General features: G+C 49.3%; 1 protein-coding gene across 1 annotated transcript in view; it reads right to left on the bottom strand.

Moving 5' to 3' along the window:
- Positions 1–14,100, bottom strand: part of LOC126270168 (uncharacterized) — a 342,447-nt gene that overhangs the window by 58,499 nt on the left and 269,848 nt on the right. Inside the window, exons 9-10 of the mRNA XM_049974090.1 lie at positions 10,711–11,029; positions 2,601–4,452 (exon numbers count right to left, since the gene is read on the bottom strand). Coding sequence (XP_049830047.1) covers positions 2,601–4,452; positions 10,711–11,029 — 2,171 coding nt within the window. The remainder of the gene's footprint in view (positions 1–2,600; positions 4,453–10,710; positions 11,030–14,100) is intronic.

The raw sequence follows: 14,100 nt of genomic DNA, 5'->3' as shown, positions 1-14,100 counted from the left end.
GTTGACTGACATAAACCGCCGACAGTTGAAGAGGGTTGTAATGTGTATTAGGCAGATATTTATCCAGACCATCACACAGGAACTCCAAACTACGTCTGGATCAACTACAAGTGTTAGGCGGGAGGAGAGAAAACTTGGAATTTTTGGTTGATCGGCTGCCAGTAAGCCACACATCACACTGTTAGATGCCGAACGACGCCTCGCTTGGTGTATGGAGCGTAAAAACTGGACGATTGAACAGTGGAAAAGTCAAGGTACACAATGTGGCGATCCGATGGCAGGGTGTGGGAATGGCGAATGCACGGTGAACGTCATCTGCCAGCGTGTGTAGTGCCAACAGTAAAATTCGGAGGCGGTGGTAATATAGTGTGGTCGCAATATTCATGAGGGGACTTGCACGCCTTGTTGCTTTGGGTAGCACTATCACAGCAGAGACCTCCATTGATGTTTAGGCACCTTCTTGCTTCCCACTGTTGAAGAGCAATTCAGGGATGGCGATTGATTCAACTGGATCGGGCACCTGCTCATAATTCAAGGCCTGTGGCGGAGTGATTACACGTCAATAACATCCTTTTAATATCGACTGGCCTGCACAGAGTCCTAACCTGAAACCCGTAGAACACCTCTGGGATGTTTTGGAATGTCGACTTCGTGCCAGGGCTCAACGGCCGACATCGATACCTCTCCTCAGTGCAGCAGTGCCATTCCACAAGAAACCATCCAGCACCTGATTGAACGTATGTCTGCGAGAGTGGAAGCTGTCATCAAGGCTAAGGGTGAGCCAATACCATACTGAATTCCAGCATTATCGGTGGAGGGCGCTACGAACTTGTAAGTCATTTTCAGTCAGGTGTCCGGATACTTTTGATGACATGGTGCATAGCAATACACTTGCTAAGAATAAAAGGCTAAATTTATAGGGCTATTAAGCCTAAGTAAATAATCACTAAGGAATAACATCGAAAGAGGAAAGGAAATGATGGTCAGCATAAGGTGGAGTGCTTGATTAAGTAAGAAACAACACATCAAGAAGAGGTAATAAAAATGTCACATGCTTCCTGTTGATCAATAAAAAGATTGAAAGAGAGAAAAGAGATCATTGCCGAAACCTCAGTCATTAAGACAAATACGAGGGCTATCCACAAAGTACATTACGATTTGGAATTAAAAATAAATAAAGTATTGGAATTTTTTAAAATTATATACAGATGAAAGCCACACTTAAATACTACTTTTCTACATCGTTGCCATTTAAATTAAGGCACTTATCGTAGCGATGGACGAGCTTGGAAATTCCTTCGTCGTAAAATTCGGCCGCCTGCGCCTTCAACCACGTGGTTATCTCTTCTTGAAGCTGTGCGCCGTCATCAAAACGCTGCATAGCCAACCACTTCATCATTGCTGGGAATAAGTGGAATTCGCTCGGTGCCAGGTCGGGACTGTACGGCGGATGAGGAAACAACTCCCACTTAAAAGATTCGAGAACGTCACGAGTGGCATTTGCCGTGTGGGTCCGGGCGTTGTCGTGAATCGGCAAGATCTTTGAGCCCAACTGTCCCCTGCGCTTGTTTTGTATTGCTCTTCTGAGGTTGTGCAGAGTTTGGCAATACCCTTGAGAGTTTATTGTAGTGCCTCCTTCCAGGAAATCCACAAAAATCACACTTTTTCTGTCCCAAAAGGCAGTCGCCATCACCTTCTTTGCCGATATTGTCTGCATGCATTTCTTGGGCATTTTGGGGGGAATTTGTGTGCCCCACTGCACTGACTGCAATTTTGTCTCGCAGTTCACATGCTTAACCCATGTTTCGTCACCAGTAACGATGCGATCGAGTAATGAGTCGCCATCTTTCTCGTAATCGTCCAAAAACGTTAACGCTGCAGCCATTCGCTCATTTTTGTGAATCTCTGTCAAGATTTTTGGTATCCATCTTGCACAAAACGTGTGGTAACCAAGCTTTTCGGTAATGATTTCGTACAACAAACTTCGTGAAATTTGTGGAAAACTCATAGAGAGTTCCGTTATTGTGAAATTACGGTTTTCACGGACCGCGGCATCGACTTTTTCGACAAGTTCGGTAGTCACTATGCTGGGTCTTCCACTTCGCTCTTTGTCGTGAACGTTAATTCGGTCTTTTTTAAATTTTATGACCCATTGAGGCACTCCACCTTCAGTGATTATGTTGTCCCCATACACTTCCAAAGGTGCCGATAAATTTCTATCGGTGTACAGTTTTTTGCAGTCAGAAATCTTATTACAGCACGCACTTCACACTTCGCGGCATTTTCAATTAACGCTGACATTTCAGACTGTCACAGTACCTCAACGGAGTACAGCACGAACCTCTCACTAGCACGGCAGGATGCCGACTGAGCGGCGGAATGCCATGACACCAAGATGGCAGCGCTAACCCCGCCCCTAGCGGACACAAACGAAAATGTAATGTACTTTGTGGATAGCCCTCGTACAAAGATAAAAATAGTGAAACAGTATGTAATTAGGAAGCAACACTGTCTCGATTGAAGTGGACAGTTGTCTTGAGTTCCGCCATACCTTGGCAGGGAGAGTTGATGTGGAGGAGGTCCTGGTAGCCGACTCTCGCCTGGCTGGAGCCTCTTCCTCGCTGGGGATCTCTGCAGCCCCTGACATGGTGGACTGTCGGCGCCTTCTCCTGGCCGGGTCCTGCTCAGTCGTGGAGACGCGTTCCTCGCTGTCCACCGCCTCAGACGGAGCCAGCCGGCTGCTGGAAGCTGCCGTCGCCTCTGAGGCATCGGCCACGACGCCCTCCTCGTCCACGGCGCCTGCAGTGCTCACCTCGTCATCTGCCCGCGACACATCCTTCCTGCTCTCTCTGACCCCACCACTCCCGGCTTCTGAGACATCGTGCCGCTTCTCGTCCGCTCCGTTATTCTCACTGTCCGATTTCCCTGCGTCGTCGTCTGCTTCACCTTTAAGTGACTCATTCTGTGCTGGTTCCTCTTCAGGGTTCTTTTCCCCAGTGGACTGTTCATCTTGATCCACACTTTCGCACCCTTTCGTGTTATCAGCTTCAGTGTCCACTTCTTCACCACCATCGATGCCTTCTTCCATAGCGTCACTGTCGTCTTTAACAGTACCGTCATCAATTTTGTCCTGCTTGACAATCGATGGCTTCTTATCTATCGTAGAAGTGTCGACGTCAGCAGGTTGGTCATCATCAGTGACCTCACTCGGGTGCTGCAGGTTTTCGGCTGGGGCCTGCTCGTCTCGATCTGCAGGTACGTTGTCGGCCTCCAGTTCGCTGGGCTGGAGGGACGTCCGCTCACTGTCGTCTGCGGGCTCGTGGTGCACTATCGCTGTCACCACTTGCTGCGTCGCCCCCTCATCCAAAGAAGTGGTGTAGACGCTGTCCGTCCTTTCCTTTGGAAGACCTACGAAGGGTTCGGCAGCCTCCCCGTCCCGACTGACCTCTTCCCCGAGGCCAACTCCTTCGTCTGGAACCTCTGCTGTGGGCTGATCCTCACTGGGGGGCTCGTTACGTGAAGGCTCTCGAGAAAGGCGTTCTTCTGGCGGCTCTTCCGCAGCAACTTCGTCGTCGATGCTCGTCACGGATTTCTCGGTCGATATAGCTTTCAGGAGCTCGCGAGCGACAGTCGTGGAAGAACTTGTCTGTGTATCCTCTGCTCCCTCTGCATCCTCACTGATTCCTTTAGGCAGGGTTTTCGCTTCCTCGTCTGCTATTCTCACCTTGGCATTCGTCTTCTTAGCTTCAGACTTGCTAGCGTCGCCGTTTGATGCAGATGTTACACTGCTGTTCTTTTTCTTGCTGCTCCTTGCCTCCACAGACGACTGAACGGCAGTACTCTTCTTGACCTCCTCCTCCTTGACCGCGGCAAGCTCCTTGCGTTTGGTCCTGCTCTTCTTCTCCTCGTTGGTCTTCCTGGAGGCGGGGGCCGCCGCCTTCTCGGAAGTGGCCGTGCCGTGGCGCCTCTCGCCACGACGCCGCGGCGCCTCTCGCTTGCCTACGCACACCTGGACGTCGTCGTCGTCGTCGTCGTCGTCGTCGTCGTCGAGGCCGCCGCCGCCGACCCTGCCGTCACGAGGCTCCTTCGCCGCCCCCCGCCCCTCCCCCTTCCGCCCCACTTCCTCTTCTTCCTCCTCGGCCTCCTCCTCGCCCTGGTCGGCGTCTTCGGAGGCGGAGCCCGCGCGCTTGCGTTGCTCGCCGTGCCGCCGTCGTCGCCGCCCGCCGCGCCGCGCGCTGTCACTGGAGTCCGAGGCAGAGGGCGAGGCGGACGCGGAGGCGGAGGCGGCCCGCCGCCCCCGGGGGCCGCGCGCCGGCCCCTGCCGCTGGCGCCGCCGCCGGTCGCGCTCCTCGTCGCCGCCCCCGCTGCTGGCGCCGCCGCTGGAAGACCGGCCCTGCTGCCTCCTCCTGCCCTGGCGGTCGCCACTCGCCCGCCGCTTCTGCCGCCTCCGTCCTGGACACGAGCGGTGGCGGCTGTACAGAGACTCGCAGGAAACCGACCACCAGAACAGGATTCGTGCCACTACCCAGCTTTCTCCCACACTGCAACTTACTGGCAGATTAAAACTGTGTGATGGACCGGGATTCGAACCTTGGAGCTTTGCCTTTTCGGGAAGTGTTCAACGAACGGAGCTACTGGAGCAGGACTCACGCGCCTTCATTACAGCTTTACGTCCGCCAGTACTTAATCTACTACCTCCCAAACTCCTATACTGTTATACCCTCTCGCTCCTCGCCCTTGCCCCTCCTATCTCAAAAAAAAAATTTTTTGATTGTTATTTCATGTCCCTCGCGGGAGTGGTTGGGGTGTCAGCAGTTACAATTTGTATGGCCGAACGAGAGAAAAATATTAATTGTGCAAAAAAGTTTCATTTCTTTGAAATCCCATAATTGTCTCCCATTGCGATGTCTAGGTTTGAAATTCAGCTCAGAGGTGCCTACTACCTCCCTCTGTAATTATGCAAAAGTGTGACGCTGTGCGACGTTACTCTCGGGCCCAGCGACGCTTCAGACAGAAATATGTCGACTCACGTGAAGAAACGTCGGAGTTCAGAGGTTCATGGAGGCGTAAAGTGGGTTAATAAGTTCGCATTGTCCTAAGATACCATCGTGCCGAGAAGAAAACAAACTGTATGTAGAGGTGGATATAAGGATCGATGCAGACTTGTGTTGATCCCATAACCCTTCCAGAACGACGAGATCACCCCAGACCATGACTCTCCGTCATCCGGCACAGACCCTTCCGACGATTGTTACATGGTGTTTGTTTTTTGGTATTTTACGCCGTACACACCAAGAGCCATCTGTCCGACGGTGCATAAAACGTGACTCACTTGAAAAGGCCAGTACCCCATCTGGACCCCAAGTGGACGCCCAGTTGGGGTACTGGCGTGCAAATTGCAACTTTCGTCGCCGATGAACTGTGGCATAGGATCGTCAAAATCCCGAGCTGGTCGGAGAGCCTGGGCATATTGTTTCAAATATTCCCACTGGGGAGAGATGCGGCGACCTAGCTGGCCAAGGTAGGGCTGGCAAGTACAAAGGCGATTAGTACTTACTGAAACGTAGACCCACTATGGCTTGCCATTAAGGGTACCAAAACGGGGCGTAGAATATCGTCGATGTAGCGCTGTGCTGTATGACAACCGAAGGAGTCCTGAGATGAAATGAAACAGAACCACAGTTCGTTGTTGGGCAGTAGGGCGGGTTGCAGTCGGGCTGGTACCGCACCACTGTCGGAGGAGTGTCCAGACACATCTTCACTTGACATCGGGCCTCAGTTAGAAGCGGGTCTCATCACTGAAGGCAATTCTACTCCACCCAATGAGATTCCACGTCGAATGTACCCGGGCTTGCTGGTGTGCATTGGTCAACAGTAGTCGTCGTGAGCTCCACCCCCTTCCTGTGAGCCGCCTATTAATGGTGCTTGTGCTCACTGAAGCACGTCGCATCTATCATATGATGACTCCGAGGCTCTGAGCGCCTCCCTGACGCTTGCTTGGGGCTCACATTCTGTTGTCTCTCTACTCCGACCACTTCCTTCTTGACTGTGTGTTGGGCCATGGTTCACCCATTGCTGCCAACATCGTCGAATAATGACATCGCACCTGTTCAAACGTCGAGAGATTCGCCAGTTACTTCAGCCGGCTTCTTCGAACCCAGCTGCACGTCCTCTCTCAAATGATGACGTCTCGTATATTGTTCACACTTCTGTCTGCTGTCTAACCGTGTGCACGGAATGAAATTCGCAAACACTTTATGCCCCGGTATCGAGGTGTCCACTGTTTATTGTCCTTGCCAGCTAAGCGGTGGAATTGCGCTCTAGCTTCACACGTTCATTCATCGGCCGCCAAAGTTTACAATTTTGCAGTTTTCGTCGTCGATACCTGTATGAGTATCAATTTGAGAGCAATTTGCATAACTCCTTTGTGGTGCGTCTTTTTTTGTTTTGTCTTAGAGTGTATTTCATGAAGTAGATGCTTCGGCAATTAATACATTTTTGTTTTTACTCCTTTCCACTACTCGTTCAGCTAGAAAATTTGTATGTCTATTGGCATCCTGAATTTAATGACATGGTGCAGTGTGTGTGGTATTCTCCAATATTGTGCACGAAGGTTTGTAACTTCCTTCGGCCAGCTGTCATGCTCATTAGTTTGCATCAGTTCAGCACCTTTCATACTTTTGTGACTGTGAAAATGTAGTATTAACTGCCTACACGTGTTGCCTAAGAGTTTGAAAAGCTCGATGAACGTCATATTACACGATATTTGATTACTTGGAAAGCGATTTTTGAGGTTTCGTATAATCGTAAAAGTGATGTTGCCGATTAAAGATTTTAATTCATCTTCTGAAGAGGCTTTTATTTCAGAGTGATGTCAAATTGTGGCAACTTCCGCAATCAGTTCCACAGGATAGGGATACGAAAACTTTCTGTTCATGAGGTTTAACGGTAGAAGCTGAAGCATAGTCTGTAGCAGAAAGACTTTCTCGTCTGATTGAGAGTGCGGTTGTGACGAAGTTGTCCGTTTACGGAAAAAATTCTCATTGCACAAGTAAATTTTAAATCGAAAAGCCACATCAATTTGCCTTAACTTTGCTAAATTAGCGTCGTTGTGGAAAACATTCGGTTGTATTGTTTCACCTAGATGTTTAAATTTTGTAGCCTGTTTATTCTTCCATAACCAGTTTGGGTGTATTTCCGTGCCTGCTTTGTGTCTGTCATATAATCGCTCATTTTTTTTTAAATCTCTTTTTTCTCGGAATATATAGAAGCTGTCTTTTGTAGGAGGTTTGTCTGAATTGCTGTATCTTGTATAGATTCAGCTAAGATGCCAAATCGTCTGTACAAACCAAACAAACAATTCTCGGAATCTCAGATTATTTCCTTTCCTCCCAACGTGATTTTTAATTCCTTCTTTCTTGATTTCTTTAGGAATTACACTGTCTCCCATTGTGACGCATAAGTTCGGAATTTGGCGCAGAAGCGCCTACGGCCCGCCTCGGCAAAGGCAAAAGGGCGTGGCCCCCTGCGCCGCCGCTCTCGCACCTCGGCGTTGTTTCAGACAGCGAGGTGTCGATAGTGCGAAACAAAAGGCCACAGCACAGAAGTTCACGTGAGGTGTAAGATGGGTTAATGATGTCATATTGGCACCAAATTTCACCACCGTTGTGCCTTTGTGTAGTGAAATTCACAATTTTTAATGCCTCATGAAGGATTTCCTTTACGCTTTCGGCCAGACCTTTAAGTACGAGGGCCTCTCGGTGCAGTTTTCAATGAGTCCGCTGAACAGAAGGGGCAGCTGGCTCAACTTTGGCAGTCAAATCTGAGTAAATCCCAGACACAGCACAGGAACCACTCTACTGTACTTTCTAGTGTAAAAATATCAAGACATTTAAAAATTCGTTCCCTCGTTGTTGTTGATAGCAAGCAATAACTAAAGAGGACTTGTATCCTCCTATCATATTCAAACCTAACAAAAGCCAGCAGAATAGCTCACTAACTACATCTGTGTTTTATTCAAGCTAAGGTGAAAAGTACTCACTTTGCTTTAAAACTGTCATCATGGACTGTTTCACGGAATTTTACGTTTTTCTTTACCGTTGTGTGTGATAGAGGTATTTCACCAATTAGTTCTGTTTCCTTTCCGTAAATAAAGGATCAGATATTATTTTGGCCGCTGGTGAAATAATACCCTCTCCTACGGTGTCAACTGACCTGTTTCTGACTATCAATAACGGTAATCGTTGCGAAGCGTTCGCAGTATGCTTATTTTGTTCCGCAGAAGACGGTTTTGACATCATTGATTTTGATTCAAAAATTCTACTTTTTTGTTCCTGAATAAATCTATTGATTTACTTACGTATTCCGCACGCTTTCTTGATAAATATGTTTCCAGTTTTCAGTGTCTGATACTTTCATTGCCAAGTACTTCAAAACACGCAACACGCTGAGGAAGCGACTCGTCCTCTGTGGCACGAAACACAAACCCATATTTCCACAAGTCAGCGCTGTATTTAGGAAAGCATGTTTTTGCCACTTTTTGGAAGAAGTTCAGTACGCTGACTTCACTAACACTGTCACCTGTAGGTGTATTAAATGAAGCACTGAAATGGGATGTGGAATGTTCGTCATAATTAGCTGGAATCTGTCTTTTTGCGGCACGACCAAGTCTTAATCCATGCCTCCACAGTCAAATAAATAGAAAACAGAAACGCAGTATAAAGTAAAGCGGACCGCCAGTATAAACATGCAAACCGACACTAAACAATAAGCAAATAACGCACGATACCACAGTCAGAGAAAGTCTGAATCAACTCAGGGTTAGTCATCTTTGTCGCAAGTGAAAGTGGACGCAGCGTTGCCATATCCCAATCACCAGCAAATCCTACAGCTGTGTTGCTTCATATCGCCCTGAGCACATTATTAGCCACATTGGTTTCTTGTTTAGAACAGATTTTCTGCATAACTTTTTCAGATTACAAAACTTTCCTCTTGAAATACACGTTCATATTTTTTTAAAATCGTTGACACAGTATTTTAAAAATCGTCTGGCGACCCACCTGAGTAGATCCACTCTTTGGTAATCACTGGTCTAGGGAATTTGTGCATCGTGACTTACGATGCCTCAAGATATATGCACAGGTTTTTAACTTCAATACTTCACTTATCAAGTTAAAATTTTAACGTAATATTACACTTGACTTCTTGATGATAGCATTTTAAATTTTTAAATTCGGTCAATAATTATACGAAACACTGAAAATCAAATTTTTGTTTGCACTGTAAGCCTCTACATAGGCAACCTACAACTGGGATTTGCTCACTGTGTATCTATTTTGGCCGTTTAGTGATGTAGATGGGGAAGAAATCAGTTGTGGCGCCGAATGAACTGCCCTTGCATTAGACAGAAAATTTAAATAGGATTTAGGGATGCTGATGGAGTACCGTTTTTTCTAAATACGACGCTAACCACTTCCTATATCAAAGCCCAAATCTAGCACCACGAGATGCACTCGTAGCAAAAAGATGACGCACCACGAAGCAATTATCCGAATGCGACGGAAGTCGGTAGATGTGATGTAGATGTACAACCAACAAATGATTACAATTTGAGAAAAGTTGATGATTCGTTCAAGAGAGAGGGCTTAGGAAATCAGTAATGCATTGGTGCATCTCTGGCCGTTATGCAAGCAGTTATTCGACTTTGATTGATATAGTTGCTGGATGTCTTCCTGAGGGATTCCTCCCAGCTGGTGGGAGGGTACGGGTGGAGAGAAATCCGACGACCTCGTTGGCCAAAGTAGGGTTTGTCAAGCATAGACACAAACGCTAGAAACTCTCGCTGTAAGCGGGAAGGCATTATACTGCTGAAATATAAGCTCAGAATGGCTTGCCATGAAGGGCAAGAAAACGGAGCATAGAATATCGTAGACGTACCGCCGTGCTGTAACGGTGGCGCGTATGACAACCAGAGGTGTCCTGCTATGATGTCAACTGCCACCCTGGACTATCACTCCTGGCTGTCAAGCAATTTCAGGACTGGTCATCGGGACACATTTCGAATTTCGACTCATCACTGAAGACAATTCTACTCTAGTCAGTGAGATTCAAAGCCGAAGACGCCCCGGACAGCAGTGAGGTATCGACCTGACTGTCGACCGCCAGACAGCCTGACACCCAGGACTGATGGCCTGGGCTGCTGTTTCGTTTCCTTGGCAAGCAAAGTCGCCGGATCTCTTCCGACTTGAGAGCGTTCGGAGAGTGTCGGCACGACCCTTCAACAATCCAGGGATTCTGACAGTCCGGTCTGACAACTGGACGGAACTTGGCACAATAGCCCTCAAGACGACATCCAGCAACTCTATCAATCGACGAGAAATGCTTGCATAAGAATGAGGAGAGCATCAACGAGTTACTGACTTGCAGCATTTGTGAAAAGCTCTTTCTCTCCAATAAATCATCCAGTTTTTTGAAATCGGTATCATTTGTTTGTCTGTAGATGTGCGTGACATGTGCCGATTTTCACCGCTTTCGGATGGTTCCTTTGAAAGGGTACGGCCAATTTCCTTCCCCATCCTTCCCTCCCGCGATAGGACCGATGACCTGGACGTTGTTCCCCTCCCCCAGATGCCAGATGAATCAACTAATGTCCGTTTTTCTTTTTTGCTTAAAGTGTAGAAGTGCACACAGGGACAGGCGACTGCAGCTCACCGGCGTCCGAGCAGTCCTCGCTGTCCCTGTGCGGCCGCGTGCGGTGCTTGTGGCGCTGGCCGCCGGCGCCGTGGCGGCGGAGCGCCGGGGGCGAACCGCCGTCGTCGGAAGTGGGCGCCGTGCCGGAGGCGGCGCCCGGGGAGTGGGGGCGGCGCCGCCTCCGCTGGTGGTGGCGGCGGCGGCGCGACCTCTGCTCGTCGTCGCTGCTGGAGGCGCGCCGCGGGTGCCCGCGGCAGCGGCAGTGGTGGCCGTGGTCGTGCGCGCACACCGGCACCAGCCGCTCCACGTGCCGCACCGCCACGTCGTCGCTCAGCCGCACCTGCGGGCGCGCGTGTGTCTCTGTGTGTGCACCTCGAGAGAAACCTGCGGGGTGGGCGTGCCGAACGTACAGCTGGGGCAATACAAGCACATCCCATCCCTACCGTCCAGTGTACTAATTCTCGATGGCAGATGTTGCACTGGTGTGCAGAACTTAAAGACGAAAGTAACAAGTTCGTTAGCGTGGCCATCTTCTGCAGCACGCAAGGAAATCTTTGTTTTGTAAATACACTCCTGGAAATTGAAATAAGAACACCGTGAATTCATTGACTTTATTGACACATTCCTGGGGTCAGATACATCACATGATCACACTGACAGAACCACAGGCACATAGACACAGGCAACAGAGCATGCACAATGTCGGCACTAGTACAGTGTATATCCACCTTTCGCAGCAATGCAGGCTGCTATTCTCCCATGGAGACGATCGTAGAGATGCTGGATGTAGTCCTGTGGAACGGCTTGCCATGCCATTTCCACCTGGCGCCTCAGTTGGACCAGCGTTCGTGCTGGACGTGCAGACCGCGTGAGACGACGCTTCATCCCCACACCATGATGCCGGGTGTTGATCCTGTGTGCCTCGGTCGTATGCAGTCCTGATTGTGGCGCTCACCTGCACGGCGCCAAACACGCATACGACCATCATTGGCAAAAAGGCAGACGCGACTCTCATCGCTGAAGACGACACGTCTCCATTCGTCACTCCATTCACGCCTGTCGCGACACCACTGGAGGCGGGCTGCACGATGTTGGGGCGTGAGCGGAAGACGGCGTAACGGTGTGCGGGACCGTAGCCCAGCTTCATGGAGACGGTTGCGAATAGTCCTCGCCGATACCCCAGGAGCAACAGTGTCCCAAATTTGCTGGGAAGTGGCGGTGCGGTCCCCTACGGCACTGCGTAGGATCCTACGGTCTTGGCGTGCATCCGTGCGTCGCTGCGGTCCGGTCCCAGGTCGACGGGCAAGTGCACCTTCCGCCGACCACTGGCGACAACATCGATGTACTGTGGAGACCCCACGCCCCATGTGTTGAGCAATTCGGCGGTACGTCCACCCGGCCTCCCGCATGCCCACTATACGCCCTCGCTCAAAGTCCGTCAACTGCACATACGGTTCACGTCCACGCTGTCGCGGCATGCTACCAGTGTTAAAGACTGCGATGGAGCTCCGTATGCCACGGCAAAGTGGCTGACACTGACGGCGGCGGTGCACAAATGCTGCGCAGCTAGCGCCATTCGACGGCCAACACCGCGGTTCCTGGTGTGTCCGCTGTGCCGTGCGTGTGATCATTGCTTGTACAGCCCTCTCGCAGTGTCCGGAGCAAGTATGGTGGGTCTGACACACCGGTGTCAATGTGTTCTTTTTTCCATTTCCAGGAGTGTACATTGAATCGCCAAAGAAACTCGTACAGGTATGCGTTTCAAATATAGATATATATAAATAGGCAGATAAGGCGCTGCTTGCGGCAACGCCTACATAAGACAAGAAGTGTCTCAAGCAGTTGTTAGGTCGGTTACTGTTGCTGCAATGACAGGTTATCAAGATTTAAGTGGGTTTGAAAGCGATGTTATAGTCGGCGCGAGACCGACGCGACACAGCAACTCCGAGATAGCGATGAAGTGGGAATTTTCCCGTACGACCATTTCACGAATGTACCGTGAATATCAGGAATCAGGTAAAACATCAAATCTCTCACATCGTTGCGGCTGGAAAAAGATACTGCAAGTAAGGGACGAACGACTACTGAAGAGAATCGTTCGGCGTGACAGAAGTGTAGCCCTTACGCGAATTCCTGCAGATTTCAGTGCTGGGCCATAAACAAGTGTCAGTGTGCGAAGCATTCAACAAAACATTTTCGATATAGGCTTTCGGTGCCGAAGGCCCACTCGTGTACCCTTGATGACTGCACGGCATAAAGCTTTACTACGCCTCACCTGGGCCCGTCGACACCGACATAGAACTGCTGATGACTGGAAACATGTTGCCCGATTGCACGACAATTGTTTCAAATTCTATCAAGCGGATGGACGTGTAGGGAGGGGTATGGACACAACCTCATGAATCCATGAACCCCGCATATCAGCAGGGGCTGTTCAAGCTGGCGGAGGCTCTGTCATGGTGTGGGCCGTGTGCAGGTGGAGTGATATGGGATCCCTGATACGTCTAGATACGACTCTGACAGGTGACACGTACGTAAACATCCTGTCTGATCACCTGCATCCATTCTTGTCCATCGTACATTCCGACGGACTTGTGCAACTGCAGCAGGACAATGGGAGAACCCACGCATTCAGAATAGGTATAGTGTGACTCCAAGAACACTCCTCTGAGTTTAAACACTTTCGCTGGCCACCAGATTCCCCAGACATGAACGTTGTTGAGCATATCTGGGATGCCTTGCAACGTGCCCAAGTTCTCTTACGGATTTATGGACAGCCCTGCAGAATTCATGGTGTCAGTTCCCTCCAGCATTACTTTGGACATCAGTCGAGTACATACCGCGTCGTGTTGCTGCGCTTCTGCGTGCTCGCGGGAGCCCTATACGACAATACGCAGGTGTGCCAGTTTCGATGGCTCTTCAGTGGAAAACCACCTTCCCTTGCTTCAACTAATTGTTTTCACCCAGACGCGTTTCCCCCCTTTTTTTTTACTCTCAGGCATCTTCACTGGGATCTAGAATGATACAGTTTTGTTTTGATATACGTTTTTTTAGATTATCAAACAGTCCACGTTGTGCTTTTTTATGTAAATAAGTAATTACTTACAGTGTTGCTGCCATCTGCGTTTCTTCTCATCTGGTCTGGAGGTCGCACTGCCAGTTCATTTCATCACCAAAGCTTTCAACCACTCTCTAGCAGCTATTCTATTTATATTCAACCATCTACAACTGAAACCACTAACTCACCACTCCGCACACACACACACACACACACACACACACACACACACACACACACAATTATAAACATGAAATTAGTTTCCAACATGTACTTCGTTAGGATGGCAACATATAGGTAAACAAATAACCAAATATGGGGAAAGATATAATGAACACACAACCGTCTTTAGA

The sequence above is a fragment of the Schistocerca gregaria genome, chromosome 1, assembly GCF_023897955.1.
Source record: "Schistocerca gregaria isolate iqSchGreg1 chromosome 1, iqSchGreg1.2, whole genome shotgun sequence".
NCBI classification, from domain to species: Eukaryota; Metazoa; Arthropoda; class Insecta; order Orthoptera; family Acrididae; genus Schistocerca; species Schistocerca gregaria.
Note: the sequence above shows the minus strand (reverse complement) of the source record. Positions and strands in the feature narration are given on the sequence as shown.